The 21,858-nt window shown below is 57.8% G+C and overlaps 7 protein-coding genes across 7 annotated transcripts; 4 read left to right on the top strand and 3 right to left on the bottom strand.

The window, feature by feature from the left end:
- Positions 1 to 53: 53 nt before the first annotated feature.
- E0L32_008198 (uncharacterized protein) lies at positions 54 to 1,182 on the bottom strand (the record flags this gene model as incomplete). Its single annotated transcript, XM_031143026.1, has 2 exons — positions 54 to 846; positions 932 to 1,182. The coding sequence occupies 2 exons, from the start codon at positions 1,180 to 1,182 to the stop codon at positions 54 to 56; spliced, it is 1,044 nt and encodes a 347-aa protein (XP_030992520.1).
- A 1,500-nt stretch (positions 1,183 to 2,682) lies between these two features.
- On the bottom strand, positions 2,683 to 3,665 carry E0L32_008197 (uncharacterized protein; the record flags this gene model as incomplete). The annotated part of the gene is made up of 4 exons (XM_031143025.1): positions 2,683 to 2,882; positions 2,935 to 3,171; positions 3,237 to 3,359; positions 3,416 to 3,665. The coding sequence occupies 4 exons, from the start codon at positions 3,663 to 3,665 to the stop codon at positions 2,683 to 2,685; spliced, it is 810 nt and encodes a 269-aa protein (XP_030992519.1).
- A 1,651-nt stretch (positions 3,666 to 5,316) lies between these two features.
- On the top strand, positions 5,317 to 6,437 carry E0L32_008196 (uncharacterized protein; the record flags this gene model as incomplete). The annotated part of the gene is made up of 2 exons (XM_031143024.1): positions 5,317 to 5,500; positions 5,566 to 6,437. The coding sequence occupies 2 exons, from the start codon at positions 5,317 to 5,319 to the stop codon at positions 6,435 to 6,437; spliced, it is 1,056 nt and encodes a 351-aa protein (XP_030992518.1).
- Positions 6,438 to 10,126: 3,689 nt separating this feature from the next.
- On the top strand, positions 10,127 to 12,270 carry E0L32_008195 (uncharacterized protein; the record flags this gene model as incomplete). The annotated part of the gene is made up of 5 exons (XM_031143023.1): positions 10,127 to 10,265; positions 10,397 to 10,478; positions 10,556 to 11,447; positions 11,507 to 11,974; positions 12,037 to 12,270. 5 exons carry the CDS (start codon positions 10,127 to 10,129, stop codon positions 12,268 to 12,270), a joined length of 1,815 nt encoding a protein of 604 aa, XP_030992517.1.
- A 487-nt stretch (positions 12,271 to 12,757) lies between these two features.
- On the bottom strand, positions 12,758 to 13,757 carry E0L32_008194 (uncharacterized protein; the record flags this gene model as incomplete). Its single annotated transcript, XM_031143022.1, has 2 exons — positions 12,758 to 13,271; positions 13,360 to 13,757. 2 exons carry the CDS (start codon positions 13,755 to 13,757, stop codon positions 12,758 to 12,760), a joined length of 912 nt encoding a protein of 303 aa, XP_030992516.1.
- Positions 13,758 to 14,421: 664 nt separating this feature from the next.
- Positions 14,422 to 16,821, top strand: E0L32_008193 (uncharacterized protein; the record flags this gene model as incomplete). Its single annotated transcript, XM_031143021.1, has 1 exon — positions 14,422 to 16,821. One exon carries the CDS (start codon positions 14,422 to 14,424, stop codon positions 16,819 to 16,821), a length of 2,400 nt encoding a protein of 799 aa, XP_030992515.1.
- A 1,604-nt stretch (positions 16,822 to 18,425) lies between these two features.
- E0L32_008192 (uncharacterized protein) lies at positions 18,426 to 21,155 on the top strand (the record flags this gene model as incomplete). Its single annotated transcript, XM_031143019.1, has 6 exons — positions 18,426 to 19,447; positions 19,570 to 19,982; positions 20,076 to 20,236; positions 20,314 to 20,379; positions 20,507 to 20,907; positions 20,954 to 21,155. 6 exons carry the CDS (start codon positions 18,426 to 18,428, stop codon positions 21,153 to 21,155), a joined length of 2,265 nt encoding a protein of 754 aa, XP_030992514.1.
- Positions 21,156 to 21,858: the final 703 nt, after the last annotated feature.

Genomic DNA, 21,858 nt, shown 5'->3' with positions numbered 1-21,858 from the left:
CGCCCAAGATCATCAAAGCATCGACCTTGGACTGGTGGACCATGCGACTTTCTTTACCTCGACTTCTTGCTCTCCTTCTCCTCGGGCAGATAGACGCGGTCGTCCTCGCCCTCGACCTCCTTGACGATGGTCTCCATCTCCTTGACCTGCTTCTGCCACTGCTTCTGGCTCATCTTGACGTTCTTGTCGAACATGTCCTCGTCCGGCACCCGGTAGCTGCCGCCCAGGCGGTCCCACAGGGTCGTGTACTGGCCGTAGTTGTAGTTGAAGGCGAGGTGGTGCACGCTGTGGCAGGCCGCGCCGTTGACGATGGGGTTGTTGGCGATGTACTCGCCGTCGTGGATCATGATGGTCCAGAAGTTGACAAAGATGAAGAGGCCGAGGAAGGCGACCTTGTGCAGCGGGAAGATGAGCCCGAACAGGTGGTAGGGCAGGCCCTGGAGGAAGCCGTCGACGGGGTGGAAGGCGTAGCTGGCGTAGGGCGTGGGCATGATCCACTTGTGGTGCGGCTTGTGCAGGCGCTTGTAGACGAGCGGGTGGTGCAGGCCGCGGTGGATCCAGTAGATGCAGAAGTCGGTGAAGAGGATGAACAGCGGGTACTGCAGGTAGTCGTACCAGAGGCCGGGCGACTCGTCGGCGGTGTCGTAGAGCCTCGAGTAGCCGCGCACCTCGGCGATGAAGAAGGGCAGCATGCACAGCGACATGCCGGGCATGGACTCCATGGCCTGTTTCATCTCAAGCCTGACCTGGTTCTTCAGGTACTTGGGATGTTCGAAAGTCCGCTTGTCGAAAATGAAGATGTACGAAAGAGTTGAGAAGACGAAATAGGAGAGAATACCAAAGATCCTGCGGGTAGAGTGTCAATTGGCAAGTTCTCATCAACAAGACTCCCGCATTGGGGTCTGGGGCGGTGTGGCGCGTCGCGACTTACCAGGTGATCATATAGGCCGAGATGCACTGGCGGATGATGTTATCCCTAGGCCACGCGCTCTCGTAGGCGTAGTGCGAGGGCTCGAGGCTGAAGAAGTGCGTCGAGGGCTTGTACGTCCATGTTGAAAAGGGCTGGCCGGTGGCATTGGAGTTGATGTTGGGATAGTCATAAGGGGCGGCCTTGGCCGGGTTGAGCGTGGCGTAGATGTAGTCGCCCGCAAAGGTGTCAACGATCTCGAGAGCGATATCCATCTTTCTCAAGGCGCGCAATGGCGGCAAAGGAACGAGCGCTCACAATGCGAATAGCAACGAGGCAGAAAGGAGTGTAGGTGGACGGGTGTAGTGTCCTGCAGTCGGCGCTGTTGGAAGCGACAGGAGAGAGCGGGTGGGTTAAATAAAGCGGCGAGAATTTGCCGCCAATTTTGCGAAAAGCGGACTTTCTTCAGGGCCCTCCCCGGTCGGAGTTAATCGCGATAAGATGGCACTGTCAATTGCGTGCGTCCCACTAAAGCACCTAATGTAGGTACTTTACTTGACAGCCCCTGATCTGATAAAACTCGCAAAAAGGGCGTTGTAGTGCTACAGCTAGGGTACCGCCGAAGTATGCAACCCTTGGAATGGAGGAGAAATACGCTTCGATTCACCTGACCCAGGCACTGTTGGAACACACTCCGAGAGAGAGAGAAGAAACAAGCTCTTGCGGAAAGAAACACGACTACTCGACGGGAGGCAAATTGGGGGGTTCAACATCGTTATATAGGTATCTTAGTTATGGCATGTGAATTAGAACGGAGTTCCTCCACGACGTGGGTTACAATTCCCACCGACAGACCAACGGAATTATTAGCCTTGTCCGGCTGCTGTACGATTACGAACGCGATCAAGGGAAACCGTTGATCTGTTGGATGGTGCCGGCCCCCTTGATCAACAGACCTGCTCCCCCCAATCTGCGTTTGCCATCCGTTATTTGCGCTGGACAGCGCCATATCGTGCTGCAAGTCGTGCAAAATGTCAGCCAATTGCACGATGAGCGGGGGTCTCGGGCGGCCTGGCATCCGGGACAGACCATTCCCAGAAATGACAGACCCCGCTGCCCGGGCCTTCGAGAAGACGGACCTAGCCAAAGTGGCATGTTCTTGAGCGTGCGTGCCGCCTTCGACGCCTTCGACGGGTCCCAAGCTCGGCTCCCATTCGTCAAGTGTTCGGCGTTTGTTCCCCACCTGTACGCGTATACCGTACAGCTCGTTTGGTTGTGTGCCTCGACTCGACTCTCCTCCAACGGAAGCCGTCCAGATCCGACAATCATTTATGAAAATGGGTTGCAGACCAAACCCCGAGAGTCCTACAGACCAGACGCCAGTCAACTCTACCCAGCACAAATAGGGTACACTGTCCGAAGCTATCATACTGTTTCGCTCTCTGCATCTCGAGCACATGCTCTTTGATACCGGATCCAATCGACAATTGTTGCGAGCTCCGGTCAACGGGTATGCTGCGCCTCCATTCGTACCTGAGTTCTTACCGGCCGAGGTGGCGAGATGGCACCAGAAACAAGCTGCCCATGACGTTGACGCTCTTCATTAACAAGTGTGAGTCGCGACCTTGGAGCGCCGGCTCAGTATTGTCGACCCATCCTTCGTTCCACCCAATCCGTCTATCTTGCCTCAAACTGCACCATATCCAGCGTTATCACAAGAGTCGTTCAGTCCAGGAGGGCGGTCCAAGATGTTATATTGTCTATGGTCACAGCTTTCACACATCATGGTCCCAAGCCACCGTCTTGTCGATGGCCCACGTTCTAATGTCCTCAAAGTTCCTGCATGTGTGCAGCGTGCTGAAGTCGGGCCAGTAGTCATCATCTGCGTATCCGTATTCCGGGTACGTCCTAAAGGTGAATATGCCAATGTCACTCTGGCACATGAGATTCATCCTAAGGGTTTCGATGCAATGATCTACATCTCGTCAGCAACTGCAGTAAGAGAGGGGGGGCAAAGGTAAGCTTACCAACGTGGCCATCGAGGTCCTCCTTGCCCTCAGCCCCGCCAATGTCATTCTCCTTGTCCTTCATGTAGTAATCTTTGTAGACGGCTTGCCGAACCAAGTTCAGGCAGTGCAGCTGGTGGAACACCTCGACTGCTGCCCTGTACCCTTCCTTACCGGTGACAGGGTGCTTGATCTTGAGCGAGTTCTTTGGCAGCCCCAGACGGTCAAGTTCCTCCTTTGAGATCATGGTGTCACCCACTTGAGATTCCATGTTAGCTGTCTTGGGTACAAGTGAGACGAGAGGTTCGGGAACAAAGACTTACTGCTGTTTGCGATGCGATCCCATGCTTCGTCCACCTTCGGCCCGTAGCCGACAAACTCGCCCTCGACGATCGGGGTCAAGTTCCACCTCGACGTCTCGTACTTGACAATCGGTGCGACGGGTGCTATATAAACTTGTGTCAGCCGTTGGCTCGGGCTGGACGCCTCAAGTCGCACTCACAGTAGGAGGAATATTTTCTCGTGTAGCTCAGGTCCGTCGGCTTTCCGGCCTTGTTGCAGAACGTGATCGTGAATAGCGTCATGGATACGGAGAGAAGAATCGCATGCACCAGCCATATCCAATGCTTGGACGCCCGCTGTGCAGTCGACGACAGCAACTCCCCGTCTAGCCTTATGCTACGAACATGCTTCTCCGGCTTGCCATCGAGGCTCTCGTCGTCCAGCGGGACCGAGTGGTAGACCTTGGCCATGGCGAAAATAATGTATCAAAAAGGCACGCCGGGTGCAAACGAACTGAAAAACGAGTTCCGCAAAGATGAAAAAAAAAAATTTGAACGATAGTATTAAACTAGAAGAGACCGCAACACTACCTGTAGATGCGACCCAACGAAGCGAAGATCCCAAGAAAATCAGGGTGTAGTGTCGTCGAGAGAGCCGGTCGTCTGGATGCACAGCACACCTTGGGACAAGAAGCCTCTGATTTTCCCTAGGAGAATGATAGGACAAGACCGATCGCCATAGAACCCAAACAGCAACGAAAATCACGAGCGGAAAGTCGTGGAAGGACGAAGCGACCAAGGCGGTCCAGACTCCCTCGCCATCGCTCGCTTGAGGTCTGGCCCCTGACTTAGACGAAACGTCGATTATATGCTTATGGACATCTGAGACTTAGCGTCGAGTCGTTTGACGGGGGCTGGGCGTTAAACGATGTCACAGCGCGCCGGGCCCTGAGGCTCAAGCTAGACCGCTTCAGTGCTAGAGCCCGGCGGCGAGCTGGGGTGACCCCCCAGGCACCGGTCCCCCGTAACGTCGAAGAGCCGATGCTAGGTTGTGTTGCTATTCCCAGGACTGCGATACCAGAAACCCCAACATCCTGGCTCGTGTTTCGTCTTGGCTCCCGCCCAAACACAGACGCCTCTGGCTTTTCCGCTGCGCTCCAATGGTGTGGCGTCTCAGGCTACGCAACAGCTACCTTACGTAGAGATCCCCCAGCTGGATGCCCTTCTGATGGCCGAGTTTCAGTGAGGGTCACTGCACATCACGGACCAAGATCACCGCCTCCAACAGTTCCATCTCCGCTTCACCACCGTCGCAGATGCCAAGACTTTTCCTTGTCCGCCAAGGGATGCGACCCGTGATCAGCGACAATCTCGACGATTCCTCATGCCTCATGCCGCGTCGCAGGCGGCAGCTGGCAGTCGAGGGAAGGTCGAGGCGGTTGATCTGTGGGAAATCCCCCTTGGCTCCCAAGGCTCCCCTTGGACACACTGCCCATCGACCTGCCAGATTGACCTGCCCCAGACGCATCCTTGCAGGCCATCCTTAATGTATTGCCATAGTAACATCTACCGCATTGACCTTTTGCAAGCTTGCTCGACCAGGAATCCCGCAGGGATCAGTCCCGCTTGAACTTGCGCGTCTTTTTCGTATGGCAAAAATGGCCGGCGCAATGCTGGGCGACCCTATCACCGCCTGCCTGGCCTGCGAACCGACGTCGAGGCTGACATCCCTTTTTTAGCACCTCTCACGATGACCCTTGCTGTTTTCAATCTGGCATCCTGAGACAGGCTACAGAGATGTAACCGAGATGTCGAGCGGACATGGCATTTCGTCCCATCGTGTCCGATGCCCGACCGACCAGCCAGCACCAGCGGCTAAACAGGGGCACCCCAAGACGTCTCACCCTGGGCGCCGGTGCCATCGTGGGCAGTTTATGAGCCAAGACGACTATAAAGAACCCTCGCAAACCTGCTCACTCATCAGGCCACCTTCTCCATCCTCATCCTTTCATTCATTGTCCTCCAGCAGCGACATTCCTTTTCGTATCTTTTTCCCTGTCTTTACTTGTACCTTTCCGTTCTTTAGCTGCCGGCCAGCCCGAGTATTTTAAAGTTATCAACCATGCATACCCCTTCTCTTGTTCAGCTCCTGGCCACTGGCCTGGCTGCCACCACCGCTGTCGCCAGCTTCGAGGTCGGCCACACCGGCGGTCTGGCTCGCCGCAGCCTCGGAGCTCTGGTCGCCATCGCCGCTCCGGCTTTCGCCGCCCCCGCTGTGGAGGTCGAGGTCCGCGCCCCGCACCACCGTAAGTAGTCCGGAATCTTGTATGCACGAAGCGAGGAGTGTCCTGGTTCTAACAATGAGCAACAGAGGGCAAGGGAAAGAAGGGCAAGGGAGGCAAGCGTGGCAAGAAGAACAACCGCCGCGACGCCGAGGAGGATGACGAGGCCGTTGAAGCCCGTGATGTCTCTGAGGACCACACCCATGAGGACGTCGAGAAGCGTGAGCCCCACCACCAGGGCAAGGGCAAGAAGGGCAAGGGCGGCAAGCGTGGCAAGAAGAACAACCGCCGCGATGTGACCGAGGCCGACGACGACGAGGCTGTTGAGGCCCGTGACGTCTCCGAGGACCACACCCACGACGATGTTGAGAAGCGTGAGCCCCACCACCAAGGCAAGGGCAAGAAGGGCAAGAAGGGTGGCAAGCGCGCCAAGAAGAACAACCGCCGCGAGATCGAGGAGGATGTCGAGGCCCGCGATGTCGCCGCTGACCACACCCACGACGAGGCTGACGCTGATGTCGAGAAGCGCGAGCCCCACCATCAGGGCAAGGGCAAGAAGGGCAAGAAGGGTGGCAAGCGTGGCAAGAAGAACAACCGCCGTGACGTCGACGACGCTGTCGAGGATGTCGAGGCCCGTGATGTCTCTGAGGACCACGACCACGACGATGTCGAGAAGCGCGAGCCCCACCATCAGGGCAAGGGCAAGAAGGGCAAGAAGGGTGGCAAGCGCGCCAAGAAGAACAACCGCCGTGACGTCGATGACGCTGTCGAGGAGGTCGAGGCCCGCGACGTCGCCGCTGACCACACCCACGACGAGGCTGACGCTGATGTCGAGAAGCGCGAGCCTCTCCCCCAGGCCAAGGGCAAGAAGGGCAAGGGCAAGCGCGGCAAGGGTAAGAAGGGCAAGGGCAAGGGCAAGCGCGGCAAGGGCAAGGGCAAGAAGGGCAAGAAGGCCAACTAAGCCTGAGCAGTTCGGTGCCTACCTCCTAGGCTCTGATCCCGCTCGCCGTCTTTTGCAGTCGAGGCTGGGCTGAGAGGCCTTGTCCACGACATGTTGAATGGCGAGCGGACAGATGTGGGTGTGTCCTTGAATTTTCTTATCTTGTAACGCCGTTCGTGGGCTAGGTCAGCAGTAATTCTGTCAATTGAAGGCGGTATGCCTGGTTGATTTTCTCGAGGAAAAAAAGAGCATAAAATGTACCTCATAGTGTATGACTTGAGAGTGTGAATGAGTTTGGTGAGCAAAATCGGTAACATCCCTGCGGTCGTGCCAAGTTCCCGGGTCTGAGGAGAGGAAGCGAAACACTTGGTCGCGACGGATGTAAAACAACATTTGTGTGCTAGCGAATCAGACTGGATGAAACTCCCCCGGGGCGTGAAACAATGCTCAAGTCTATCCTGAATCACCCCAGAGCATAGCTGTATGGATGTGACTTATTCTGTCAATTAATTCCTGGGTTACTAGCATTTACCACTTGGCGAATGGAGAGGTGGTATCTGGCCAAAGTCCGTCGCCGACTGGCTGGTGATGCCGGGCCAGCGATTCCATGCCATGTGGGTGTGCGGGAAACTTTGGGATATTACCTTACCCAGCGCTAGAGCGGGGCCTCGATGTTCTTCGTAAGTGTGTGTGTGTATCGACTTGATGACTCAGCTTGATCCGTCCAGGGATGTCGTCCTCTTGGCCGCCAAGGGGATAGGGTGAGGTGGAATGATCTCTTGTGAAGGGTGCATCTGAGCTGAAGAGGATGACCTCCGAGACTAGCTGATCCAGCAGGCAATAATCTGCTCGATGGTCTGGAAGTTCTTCAGCTCGTCTCAGCTGAGCTCTGCCAGACGGTTCGTCCCTCTCTTGTTGGGGAGAGAGAGCAGGCGAACAAAGCCTAGCTGCGTCACTGCCAGCGTTCTGGAATTGGCGCGGACGTGGACACTAGCCAAACTCTGATAACACATCCTTGTATGGAAAGTTCTGGTTGGTTTCCGCGGAGGTATGCGACTGGGAGACGCATATCAAACCACTGTAAGTCGTTCTCCGATGGGAGGAGATGCATGTGGCCGGAGAACCAAAAACCCCTGAACGACATGCAGGTGCCCAGAACCAACCCGCCCTATCGCTGTATGAAGAACGGGATCTTACGTTGATTCGGTGCATTTACGTTGGGCCAAAGGGAACGCTCCCGCTTCTCTCCAGTTCTGGATCGTTTATGCCATCCAGTGCAGCCGCTATTTTCCCGCTGCTCATATGGAACACGCTCGATATACCTCTCTCTCCCCAGATCGAACACACTACGACATTGACAATTGCGCTACACTAATACCGATGAAACCTACTCAACCCAATGCAGCACCACCCAAGCTCAAATGCCCGACACTCGGGTTTAGTCGCCTTAGAGAGGCTTCCAGATCTACGTCAGGACGCCAAGCTGTCCATAGGTAGATTGATCTTGATCTTGAGGTAGCCTCTAAATCAACAGAGATTACAGTCTAGTAAAGCCCGGCCGGGTTCTGCGTATGGTAGACGATACACTTACATACAGCAAAGGATCGTGTTTGCAAGGCATTTCCTTGGAGAAGACCTGAAAGTATCATCCTGCCTCGGACATAGGTGCATCTCCTCTGACCCTGATACCGACCATCATTGACATGTACAGTGTGTCCCAACATATCTCCCCACCCCCCCTATCACCCCAACATCATCCCGCTAGATGTATGCACAGTCCTGCAACCAAACAAAGTTAGGTGCCTACGTCCTAAATGTATATACCACCCGAAGCTACACATGGTACGGGACGTTGGGCCTCCCACTCGGTGTCATCTGCTCGACAGCAAATACACGTCCAAAACATCAACACATTTTCATTTCAACCACTTGAAGCGACAGGAAGTCAGAGAAGGGAAGGAGACGAGCAGTCGAGCGTTTTGATCGTCTGATCTACATCTCCTAGACATGGAAGACAGGCAGCTTACTCGTGCGCACCCTTTCTTGGCCAGCATCGACGCTGGCTCGTCTGCACTAAACGACAGGAGACCTGGAATAGAAGGCTGAATCGCATGCTCCCAAGACAACGAAGCCAAGGGTGAATTCGGGTAGCCCACCTCGAGCCCAATAAGCAAACACTTCTTACGTGTCCTTGTGGCCTGGACTGGACCAGAAAAAGAAAAGTTGAAACCGGTCAAGTGTGCCTGTTCTGGATGAGCATGTACCTAAGTTGTAGTCAATCGCTTGTCGTGTGTTGCTCGGCATGTCTGTTGTGGCGCTGGTCGTGCATTCCTCGCCTAGCCAGCCGCAAGCCTTTCTTTTCCGTTATTGGCAGGACCCCGCAGCCCTCTTGCTCCAGAATTTGCTTCTTACCTGGCCGGACCCAGTCCCACCACGCCTTCCCGAGTTGGTACCGTGTAACTACCTAACTCTCGAGAGCCCTCTGCGTCTGATACTGATACCACGAGGCAGTTGAGTTGAGTACATTGAGCATCTAATGTACCTACGATGCAAAGGGCTGAATGTACAATCAGCTACTTGTACTTCTCCTTGTACTGCAGCTACTTCCCTAGGCAGGTACCCTGTGTACGGCAATCGGGTGGAACCCGGACCCTGCTCCCATGTTGGTATTGTAGTTGCAAATTAGGTGTGTACTTAGCTCGACTCGCCGCATGCACGAGTCCACATTTCCCACGCCCACGCACACACACCAACGCACCCACCCGCGGATGCACTGACGGAGCAAAAAAATGCGCTGTGGGTGTGGGCTTGTCACCCCCTGTCCGCCCGGGGTGCCAGTTGGGAGCCCACTTTTCAACCGTCCCCACCGAGAACCTGCCGACCCGCCACCAGCCCGCCCTCCTGCCTCTGCGCGCCTGGTGCTCGTGCTGCGGTGCTAGGTACCCACGCCCGCCCTCCAACCCTCCAACCCTCCTCTGTCCCGCCCGAGCCATGGTGCGGGCTGAGTTAGCTAGGTAGGTAAGTACCTTAGTGTGGACGCAGAGATCCTGGTTCCGTAAATCCAGGTCGGAGGTCACTCGGCTAGCGCACTGTTAAGACCGCTCAGTACCAGACACGGCCATCGTTAACAGGACCCGCCCAGTGGGACACCCGACCATCCTTCCTTTTTCTCTTGACTGAGACCTGTGGCTGCTGGTCAGACTCGTCTACTCCGTAAACCTTTGGCTGCCTTACTCAATCGGTCTGTCTTTTTCCAACCCATTTCCCCTTCTTCCCTTTCTTCCCTTCCACGACACGGCGCCAAACAATCCCTGGGCATCGCATCGTCAACACCCGCCTTCGCCCTCTTCTTCATTCATCGACCATATCCTTGGGCCCTCGATTCCCCGGGAACCCCCATTGATCGGTTGCTTCGACGCTCGCACTGAGCTCGTCTACCTGTGGCCCCGGCCTTTTTTCCCCGAGTCGCCAACCCAAATCGTCAGCCGAGAGCATCGCGCAACTGCATCGTCAATTCTAGCGCAATCGGCCTGCTCGATACACAGCCGTACCATCTATTCCATCGACAAGCACAACATCGCCGACAGCATTTCGGCCGTCCCGTCCGTCTTCTATTATCGCGACGCGCAATACGCGCGACTTTTCCCTCCCGACACCATCAGGCTCTGAAGCTATTGTTTCAAGAGTTTTCTTGTCGCCTCCACGCCACCATGTCCATGTATCCCGCCCATCGCGGAATGGGGGGCGTTCCTCCAGGGAACAATGGCGCCAGGCTGAACGAGCTCCTCGAGCAGGTCAGGTCCGAGTTTGAGTCTCAGATGCGCACCAGCGAGAACTATGAGCATCAGAGTGAGTATCACCCGCTGTCTTCTGCATCGACTTGTGCGCAGATGCCCTTCTTTCCGAAGGCAATCCCAGCAGCACCAGCCTGGCGGCTTGCGCAACTTCGTGTGGCAGCTCTTGCTAACATGTTGCTATAGTCCAGGCGCAGGTCAACGAGATGCAGCTCATCCGTGAGAAGGTGTATGCCATGGAGCAGACCCACATGAACCTTAAGCAGAAGTATGTCTATCCATCCATATCCATCCATATCGCCCCTCTCTTGATACACTTTGACCAACACGCGCATCTTTGGATAGGTATGAGGAAGAAATTGCTCACCTGCGCCGCCAACTCGAGCAACGCGGTGGAGCTCCGCAGGGCGCCATGGCCGGTCCTCCCCAACACGGCGGTCCCCCGCAGCCTCCGTCGATTGGCATGGGCAACAACGTCTTTGCCTCCATAATGGCTGGTCAAGGAGGCCAGGGTGGTCTTGCTCCCCCGCCTCCCCCGCCGCAAGAGCAGCAGCCTCCTCAGCACCAGATGACACAGCCGCCTCCTGGTCTCCAAGGCCCCCCTCCCCCTCCCCCACCGCCTTCTCAGCAACAGCCACCCTTCCAGCAGCCTTACCCGGCTGGGCCTGCTCCCGGCGGTTTCCCCTCGCAGCCGCCTCCGAGCACGGCTTCTCCCGGCCCCGGAAAGCGCGGCGGCATTGGTAGGCCTCCTGCCGCCGGCCCTGCCACTCCTCAGATCAACACCCCGATCCCCTACCCGGGACCTGGCCAGTCTCCTCAGGTCGCTTCCCACCCGACTCCCGATCATGCACGCATGCAGATGGCTCCTGCTGCTCACCCGCCGCCGAATGCTCTTGGCGACCTGGACCCTGAGCGCCTGCCCGCCCACTTCAAGAAGACGCGAGATGACTGGTTTGTTATCTTCAACCAGGCTGTCCCTCGTGTCCTCGATGTTGACCTGGTCCACACCCTCCAACATGAGAGCGTCGTCTGCTGTGTTCGATTCAGTACCGATGGTAAGTACGTGGCCACTGGTTGCAACCGCTCGGCGCAGATCTACGACGTGCAGACCGGCGAGAAGCTGTGTGTCCTCCAGGACGACTCGGTCGACATCACCGGCGATCTGTACATCCGTAGCGTCTGCTTCAGCCCCGATGGCAAGTACCTGGCCACCGGTGCCGAGGACAAGCTTATTCGAGTAAGTTTCATCCCCAGATTTAGCCCCCAGTACCGTATCGTAGTGCTCATAGTCTGCAGGTCTGGGATATTCAGTCAAGAACCATCCGCAACACCTTCTCGGGTCACGAGCAAGACATCTACTCGCTTGACTTTGCTCGTGATGGACGTACTATTGCTTCCGGTAGCGGTGACCGCACAGTACGCCTGTGGGATATCGAGACGGGTGGCAGCATCCTGACCCTGAGTATCGAGGATGGTGTTACGACCGTCGCTATCTCGCCCGACACCAAGTATGTTGCCGCGGGCTCCCTCGACAAGAGTGTCAGGGTTTGGGATATCGCCCATGGCTTCCTTGTGGAGCGTTTGGAGGGCCCAGATGGGCACAAGGACAGTGTTTACAGTGTCGCGTTCTCTCCGAGCGGCAAGGACCTCGTCAGTGGAAGCTTGGATAAGACGATCAAGATGTGGGAGCTTAGTACGCCCCGCGGTCTTCCGAACCAGGTGCCCAAGGGCGGGCGATGCGTCAAGACCTTTGAGGGTCACAGGGTAAGATGGCCAATCCCCGATACGCTGATGGGCGTGCTTTGGAAGCTAATTCAAACCTCTAGGACTTCGTGCTGTCCGTGGCTCTCACCCCCGATGCCGCTTGGGTCATGTCGGGCTCCAAGGATCGCGGTGTCCAGTTCTGGGATCCCCGTACTGGCAACACGCAGCTTATGCTCCAGGGCCACAAGAACTCGGTCATCTCGGTTGCTCCCAGCCCCACGGGAGGCTACTTCGCCACTGGCTCAGGCGATATGCGCGCTCGTATCTGGTCTTACAGCCGCTACCACGGCGCTTAGGGGGCCCTGCTCTAGGCTGCGCTAAGACGCTGGACTAGTCGCCGCCTGGTGTGGGAGGGAGGCATGGGATCGTGATACCTTTGGAGAACGCTTGGATGCCTGACGATGGAATAGTGGGCATGGCTAGGACGGATGTTCTTTCCTTTCATTGCTTGTAGGCTGGGGTCACGGGATAGTGTGGCGTTTGGAAGAACGCAGGCAAGGAAGCCGTCTTTTATCCATTTATTCTTTTCGTTGCTATTTGAATTATGCGTTGGCTTTGTGTGTCTGGGAAGCTCAAAAGCAGTCGAATTATATCTGATTACAGACGTAGCACCAAGGGACTGCAATGATACACTGGTTAGCTTGTCGCACGGGATGGCAGATTGCCATTTGAAGGCATCCCAAGCGCCATGTTGAAGCTTGATTGAACGTCGCGGATATATTGATATTCAAATATCGTGCATCATATACGTAGACAGGGGTATCATGGAGAAAGATCAAATCCTCAGAGTAGAGAGCTAAACAGGTCGCCAAACTCATCGCCCTTCTTCCGCTTCTTTTTCTTCTTTTTGTCCTTCTTCTCGTCGTCGCCTGCCGGACCCAGAGCCCGCTTCTGACTGCTTTTAGGCTCGGGGTCGGGTCCTTGTCCTGCCGTGGTCTGAGCTTGTTGCGGCTCAGAGTCCATCGCGATGCTGGACTTTCCTTTCCCGGGCTTATCTTCTCTCCGTACCGGTTTCCCGGGATCAGGCTCATTTCTCGAGATGGCGATCCCCATATCCACCTTGCCTTGAGGCAACTTCTGCGTCTGGGCTTGAGATGCAGACGGAGGTCCTACAGCAGCGGACCGTGCCACAGCAGCCTCGGCCGATGATGCGGGCTCTGGCAGCGGCGTCGTGCCCGGCTCTGCCTGCTCATCGCCCAAGAGGAGTGAGAGTGCGTTGTGTATTTGTGCAAGCACTCCGAGTAGAAGCAAGCCCAGGGCGGCGTACTGGTTATCGGCTGCCAGCTGGGTGAAGGCGCTGTCGGCGAAGGTCAGCTGGGGTCGACGACTCTCGATTGTACCCCCTGATCCAAGCACGGTGGGGAAAGAATCAAGTTGAGACTCACAGGTACGTCCTGGGCAGGCATTCTCTCTGGAGCCACCTCGCTCTCGCGTCGACGATCTCGCGCGCCTTGACGAGCTCTCTGGAAGGCGGCTTGGCCCCTCCCTCCTGCTGCTGCTGCCTCTTCTTCTTCTTCTGGGCACTGAGAGCACTACCGGCGCTGCTGTCGTGCCTGGCCTGCCGCTCGACGAGGACCTGCAGCTCGTCGCGCAGGCGGCGGCCGTTGCGGCGCAGGATGTCGAACTGGGCCCACCATTTCGAGGCGCCGTGCTGGTTCTTGTTGCGGCGGTTGAAGCCCGCGCAGATCTGCAGGGCCGAGACGAGCCGGTCGAGGGCTTCTTCTTCCTGCTGGGAGGGGGACGGCGGCGGGTCTGGGAGTGTTGTGATGATGGCTGCCGCCATGGACGGGATGGGGGATAGGATGGGCATGCACGCGACGATGTGAATGGATGAGGTTTTTATCTCATGCCGTGCCCCGTCTCACATGTTTTCTCTGAGGATGGGTGAGTGGCAGAGTGCAGACATCAAACAGTGGCTTCAATGGATGTTGCACCCGGCTTGTTAACTACTTGATAAGAGACCTTGAGATAGAATCTTGATAATACCTAGGTAGAACAGACAGTTGAGACCCTGAAAGTAAGATTATCACCCTGATAGCGCCTATTGTATTGTAGATAGGTAGGTACCTACCTAGAGTACAGTACCTTTGATATGAACCCCACTGGGAAGAAAAAAAAACTTGTGCCAGGACCACCTAGGATTGGCCAATTGGGTGTTCGTGCCAGTACAAGTACTGGAGATCTAATCGCGCTTCAGGGCTACCAGCTGCTGCGGGGGAGGGGTCGCTCGCTCTGGACGCTGGCGGCGCCTTGAAAAAAAGCCCGCCAAAAATTTTCCTCTTTGCGATCCGACTTACACAGGAAGATGGAGACATCGCCGTCGACGTCTAGGAGCGCGGCAGTTTTCGTTACGGGAACCTGCCATACCTCCGTCCTCGGACCTACCCCAACAATCTTTGAGAATACTTGAAGCCTCAGACTCTGAGACCAGAAAACCTCCAGACACCATGGCTTCTTTTGCCCCTCGCTCCCCGCTGGCCGTCCTGCTCATCGGCAACGGTGGCAGAGAGCACGCCCTGGCCTGGAAGCTCGCACAGTCCGACCGTGTCGACAGGATCATTGTGGTCCCCGGCAACGGCGGCACTGCCTCCATCCCCAAGGTGACCAACAACACCTCCGTCTCCGCCGAGGACTTCCCGGGCCTCGTCGGCCTCGCCCAGCGCGAGCAGATCAACCTCGTCGTCCCGGGCCCAGAGGCGCCCCTCGTCGCCGGCATCGAGAGCCACTTCCGCAATGTCGGCATCCCCTGCTTCGGCCCCTCGATGGCCGCCGCGACCCTCGAGGGCAGCAAGACGTTCAGCAAGGACTTCATGAAGAGGCACAACATCCCCACCGCCGCCTACGAGAACTTCTCCGACTACCACAAGGCCAGCGAGTACATCAACAGCATTAGCCACGACGTCGTGATCAAGGCCACGGGCCTGGCCGCCGGCAAGGGCGTCATCATCCCCCAGACCAAGGAAGAGGCGCAGGCCGCGCTGAAGGAGATCATGCTGGACAAGGCCTTTGGCGACGCGGGAGACGAGGTTGTCATTGAGGAGTTCCTGACCGGAGACGAGCTGAGCATCTTGTCCTTCTGCGACGGCTACACAATCAAGTCACTGCCTCCGGCCCAAGACCACAAGAGGATCTTCGATGGCGACCAGGGCCCCAACACGGGCGGCATGGGCTGCTATGCGCCTACCAACATCGCTACGCCCGAGCTCATCGCGAGGGTCGAGCGCGAGATTCTCGAGCCCACCATCGCGGGTATGCGCGCTGAGTGGTCGCCCTTCAGGGGCATGCTCTTCACTGGTCTCATGATCACACCCAACGGACCCAAGGTCCTCGAGTACAACGTCCGATTCGGCGACCCGGAGACGCAGACCGTCCTTCCTCTCCTGTCCGCGGACACGGATCTGGCCGAGATCATGCTGGCTTGTGCCACTGGGTGCCTGGACAAGGTCAAGATCACCGTCGAGCCCAAGTTCAGCGCCACCGTCGTCGTCGCCGCGGGAGGCTACCCTGGTAGCTACGCCAAGGGCACTCCCATGAACGTCGGCACGCCCGCAGCTGGCTCCGGCATCACCATCTTCCACGCCGGTACCAAGCTGGCAGGCGAGCAGCTTCAGACCGCCGGCGGCCGGGTCATCGCCGCCAACGCGACGGCAGACTCTCTCCAGGCCGCCGTCGAGAAGGCTTACAAGGAGGGCATCACGCTCATCAACTTTGAGAACATGTTCTACCGCAAAGACATTGCCCACCGCGCCTTCCGCGCCGCTGCCCCCGCGGCCGCCGAGTCGCTCTCCTACGCCCAGGCCGGCGTCAGCATTGACGCCGGCAACGAGCTTGTCGACAGGATCAAGAAGGCCGTCAAGGAGACCCGCCGGCCCGGTGCCGATGCCGAGATCGGCGGCTTCGGCGGCGAGGTCGACCTGTCGCAGGCGGGCTACCCCAACGCGCCCATCCTGGTCGGTGCCATCGACGGTGTTGGCACCAAGCTCAAGATTGCGCAGGAGATGGACAAGCACGACACGGTGGGCATCGACCTCGTGGCCATGAACGTCAACGACCTGATTGTGCAGGGAGCCGAGCCCGTCATGTTCCTCGACTACTACGGCTGCAGCAAGCTGAACGTGGGCAAGGCCGCCTCGTTTGTCGGAGGCGTCGCCACGGGCTGCAAGCAGTCGACGTGCGCCCTGGTCGGCGGCGAGACGGCCGAGATGCCGGGCATGTACTCGGGCGACGAGTATGACGTGGCCGGCGCCGCGATCGGCGTGATGAAGCCGGAGCTGCGGCTGCCCAAGAAGGACGCCATGGCCGAGGGCGACGCGCTGCTGGGCATCGCCTCCAACGGCGTGCACTCCAACGGCTTCTCGCTCGTGCGCCGCATCGTCGACAAGGCGGGGCTCTCGTACGCCGACGCCTGCCCCTGGGCTGACGGCAACGACGGGACGACGACGGTGGGCGCCAGCCTGCTGACGCCGACGCGCATCTACGTGGAGCCGCTGAAGCGCGTGGTCCCGCGGCTCAAGGGCCTGGCGCACATCACGGGCGGCGGCCTGACGGAGAACGTGCCGCGCATGCTCCCTCCCCACCTGGCGGCCGAGATCGACGTGGGCGCCTGGCCGGTGCCGCCCGTGTTCGGCTGGCTGCGGAGGGCGGGCAACGTGGCCCCCGCCGAGATGGCGCGGACGTTCAACAACGGCGTCGGCATGGTGGCGGCCGTCGCGGCCGGCGAGGAGGAGCGCCGCGTCGTGGCGGAGCTCGAGGCCGCGGGCGAGAGGGTGTTTCGGATCGGCAGGCTGGTCGCGCGGGCTCCCGGGGGGGAGGGGTGCGTGCTGAGGAATCTGGAGGCGTGGGCTTGAGGGATCATAAAAAGGGGGGGGGGGGGGGGGGGGGGGGGGGGGGGTGATAAAAATTAGGTTGAGATTTCTACTACTGCGCTGCTATTGGGACTTTCCCTCTAGGTGCCTAGGTTATGGGAGTTGGTCTAGTTGATAGAAATGAAATATTGTCATGTCAAGATTCGTTTGTCATGATGTTGTGTTGTTTGTATTACATGTGTCTATGACATACAGCCTATTACCTATTGAACTTGATGTTGAGAGGATAGATGAGCGGCCTGTATGGCACAACTGCTGAGCAATACGGGAACCCCCAACCCTTCCTTAGATGTTTATTATATTACAGATGCCGCCTGGGGCGGGCGGATGCAAAGCTGCAGCTCCCCGTGCTTCCTACGTCTTCTTTTCCGTGTCTCTCTCTCTCTCTCTCTCTCTCTCTCTCGTCCGATGTCTGAATTATCCGCACTACAACCGAAGAGAACCGAGTCACTTCCTCTTTGACAGGCGTCTATGGTCCTGCAGTTGTTGCGTGATGTCAATATGTGTGTGTTTATCTCTTGTGTGGAGAGAGAAGGAGGGCACAGAGACATGAAGCTGGCCCAGTGTCGGGCCGTACTTGTTGTGGGAGGCAATATCCAGCCCAGCCCAGCCCCTCTTTCATCTCCACCACTATCACACCGATCTGGCCGACTTACATGGCCCATTGTCCAATGAGTGAGGGCCCCCGAGCCACATCGCGATAAGCCCGTTGACAAGGGGTTGCAGACAAGAGGTCATTTGGCGTCTCTTCTCGACACTTCTGCGGCTCTCCGATCTGGCAGCTGTTACGTACTCGGTTGAGAACTCGAACGTCTGTGCGATGCATATCGCCTCGTCCTATCTCTGCAGTCCAACCGTGCCAACCCATCATCCTTGCTTTCCCTTCCCCACACTCCATTACTTGTACTTTGTCCTAGTACTAGTTAAGTAGGCTCGAGGATCTCGTTTGCGTCTCTCCTCTCCTCGTGACCATGATTTACCACGTTACGACAAGCGCGGCGGAGGTACCGTACGCTCCTCCTGCTGCACCAGAACGGGTCTGCAGATACTGCCGGGTGAAGTCTGGGTAGGGATTGTCCGCGAGGAGCGCCTAGTTTACTTGTAGTTTATATCATCAGCCCACGGGTTCGAATCTTGCCTATCTATCTTTGCTATCCAACTACCTAGCCTGCCCACAGACCGAGTCTTGCAAGGTCTAGGCTAGTCTCTCTGAAAAACGTTGGCTGATCCCTGAAGGGTTTTCCACGAGACTCTCAGACTCGGTTCGACCAGTTCATACCTATTGGCACTTCCTTTTACTCTCTCTATCATTCTCAATTGCCTTGTTTACAATTGTGTGCTTCAAGTGGGATTGCGCAGACCGAGATCGTGCCCTTATCATCTCGCATGAATTGATGTCATAACTAGCCTGGACTCAAAGGACCAACAGATAACTAACCATCCCCACAACTTGGAGCCCCCGCCGACAAGGTCAACAAACAGTTGCCTTAGAGCCTCGATATTTTGTTCTTCCTCTGTGACGCAACCCATTGGCAAACCCCCCGAATTCGGCGTCTCTTCTCTTTCTTTCCCCCAGCGGCCAGCAGATGGCTCCCAGCACGGCCCCGACCTGGGAAGACTTCGAGCGGGGCAGCTCCTCGCCCCATCGGAGCGGCAGCCTCTCCTCGGTCGGCGGCCGCAGCGTCCAGTTCCGCGAGGATGACTCCCTGCTCCGGGCGGCCAACGCCGGCGGCAGCAGCGGCGGCCCGGACGACTCGGACGCCGACGTCGACCCCTACCCGCCCGCGGGCGAGTGGTCCTCGGGGGACCTGCGCCGCCGCCGCCGCCGCTCCTCCGTGACCAACCGCCTCGCGGCCCTCGGCGACATCGGCGGCGTCAACAGCGTCCGCTCCTTCGCCCGCTCCTGGCAGCGCGCCGCCGGCTTCCCCGAGGTCATCCCCCAGCGGCCCTCCTTCGTCTTCGCCCCGGACCAGGCGCCGCTCGACCCGGGCCTCCTCGGCGAGGACCACCACCACCACGAGCGGCACGACGTCGAGGCCGGCGCGTTGGGCCCCCGCCAGTCTCTGCTCCGGCAGCACCTCGAGGCCGGCGCCGCCAACTGGGAGCAGGCCGTCCGCGACGAGAGCCCGGACCCCGGCGCCGGAGCCGGAGCCGGCGGCGAGGAGGCGGGCAAAGGCGGCGGCGTCGGCGTCGGCGACGCGCACCTGGCGCGGGCCTTCCGCGCGGGCAGCTCCGGCGCCAGCAGCGGCGGGTACGACCGCCGGTCCAGCTCCATCTTCGCCGTGCCGCCGCACCTGGCCACCCCGCCGCTCGTGGGCAGCTACGGGTCCTACCGCGGCAGCATCGGCTACGGGTCCTACCGCGGCAGCATCGGCGGCGGCGGCGGCGGCTACGGGACCATCGACTCCCTGGGGGCGGCGGCGGCCGACATGGAGAGCACCATGGCGCAGGCCGGCGCCCTGTGGCGCCAGCAGCAGGAGAGCGGCGTCAACGTGCCCGACGGCCAGGTCGAGCCCATCCTCGTCAAGGAGGTCGAGCAGGACGGCAAGATCGTGCTGACCGTCGAGGGCCAGTCGACCCTGCCGCAGACCATTTTCAACTCTGTCAAGTAAGTTCTGTTGTTTGTTTTGACATTTTTTTATGCATGGGTGGACAATGTGCAAAAGCTTTTTTTGGCGGGTTTCTATGTTTGACTGACCCTTGTCCGTTTCTTTTTCTCTTCTTCTTTAGTGTGCTCATCGGTGTCGGGCTGCTCAGCCTGCCCATGGGTATCAAGTACGCCGGCTGGATCTGCGGCATGATCATCATGGCCGGCGCGGCGCTCGTGACGGCCTACACCGCCGGCCTGCTGGCCAAGTGCATGGACCTGGACCCCATCGTCATCACCTTCTCCGACCTGGCGTACATCTCCTTCGGGCCGCGCGCCCGGGTGGCGACGAGCGTGCTGTTCACCCTCGAGCTGCTGGCCGCCTGCGTGGCCCTCATCGTGCTGTTCGCAGACTCCCTCGAGCTGCTCTTCCCGGGCTTCCTCAGCGTCACCGGCTGGAAGATCCTCTGCTCGCTCGCCATGATGCCCCTCCAGTTCCTCCCGCTGCGGCTGCTGAGCTTCACCAGCATCGTTGGGATCTTGTGCTGCTTTGGCAGTGAGTGCCCCGACAAAACATATCTATATCCCCTTTTTCTTTACTGAAAACGAGTTTGATCGGCTAACTTGCGTGTGTGTGTGTGAATTCTAGTTGTGACGATCCTCGTCATTGACGGCTTTGTCAAGCAAGAGGCTCCTGGGTCTCTGATCGAGCCCGCCGTCACCTACCTGTTCCCGGCGAACTGGCTGACACTGCCCCTATCTTTTGGTCTGCTCATGTCGCCGTGGGGCGGCCATAGCGTGTTCCCCAATGTCAGACTCCCCCCTAGAGTTAATGTCTTGTCTAATAAGGAGCAAATATGTTGACAGTAGTCTCCTTCTTCTTACAGATCTACCGAGACATGCGCCACCCGCACAGGTACGGACAGGCCGTCAAGGTCACGTTCTCATGCACCGTAAGTAGATGGGCATTCTTCACCAGACCCCCCTAAAACTTTGCATCATTCGGCCCGTCCCCTTATCTCCCTCTCCCTCTCTCTCTCTCTCTCTCGCACTTGTACACAAACTGACACACAAGAATAGTACCTCCTCGACGCCGTCACCGCCGTCGCCGGCGTGCTCATGTTCGGCGACGACACGCTCGACGAGATCACGTCCAACGTGCTCAAGACGTCGGGCTACCCGCGCGCCCTGACCTACCTGCTCTGCGCCCTCATCGCCGTCATCCCGCTGACCAAGATCCCGCTCAACGCGCGGCCCATCGTCACGACCGCCGAGGTCCTGGCGGGCCTGCACCAGCGGCAGCAGCCCGCCGCGTCCGAGGGCTGGCTCGTCGGGCGGTCCGCCTACTTCCGCGGCGCCGCCAAGGTGGCCATCCGCGTCGCCGCCGTGCTCGTCTTCCTCGCCATCTCGATCCTCTTCCCGGCGTTTGACAGCATCATGGCGTTCATGGGCAGCGCCCTGTGCTTCACCATCTGCGTGACGTGAGTTGTCTCTCTCTTGTCCCCTCTCCCCTTTTTTATACACAAGAGATCAACTAACCGACAATCTACCACTCGCTCTTTGCCCCGAGGATAGCCTCCCCATCGCCTTCTACCTCAAGCTCTTCAAGGACGAGATCTCCCCCAGGGAGCGCCTCGGCGCCCTCGCCCTCATGTCCATCTCCGTCGTCCTCTCCGTCGTCGGCACCGTCTGGGCTTTCCTGCCCAAGAGCCTCATCGGCGCCAACTGAAAGGAAAAAAAAAAAACCCCCCGAAAAAGACTTTTTACATGATACATGTATCTATCTCTGGCGGTCTTGTGTTTTTCCTTACGACACGCATGCATTCTGGTTGTTACAGCATCCCACCGAGGTTGGAGCGTTTCCGAACGATTTAGTTTTATCATAGCATCATCACAGGGTCTGCCTGAACGATCTTTTCTCATGCCATGTCTCAGATGAAATAATATATTATTATATACCAACCATCTGCTCACCACGCTAGCGTAGTCATGCCCGGTCCGGTTGTCATAATCCTCCTGTCGCCAGGATCACGATACGTTGTCTATAGCTCGATCTGTCTTCAGTGAGAAAACATGTTGTCTGAGTGGGTAACTTCTGGTATTGTGACACTATTCTAGAGATAGACTATCTAATACACAGAGAGCGAGTTGATCTAAATCAAGTCCATCAAGTAAGGCTGCTGACTCCCGGGTTTGCCGTGTAAACACCACCAACCATTTCCCAGGTGAAACCAAAAATAATAATATCTCCCTGCCGGTTTGCCTCGTTCCTCATGTCATGCAAAGGGTTGAAGAAAAGAAAGAGGAAAAGGAGGAGGTGTGACAGTCTTTAGACACCGAGGCCAACCACATCGTAACACAAGAACCCTACACAAGAAAAAGAATTTGTGTGCAAATATCCACCACGGCAAACCACGGAAAAGGGTGTGGGA

Source organism: Thyridium curvatum (assembly GCF_004353045.1).
Source record: "Thyridium curvatum strain D216 chromosome Unknown NODE_53_length_294859_cov_82.703090, whole genome shotgun sequence".
In the NCBI taxonomy this organism is placed as follows: Eukaryota; Fungi; Ascomycota; class Sordariomycetes; order Thyridiales; family Thyridiaceae; genus Thyridium; species Thyridium curvatum.
Note: the sequence above shows the minus strand (reverse complement) of the source record. Positions and strands in the feature narration are given on the sequence as shown.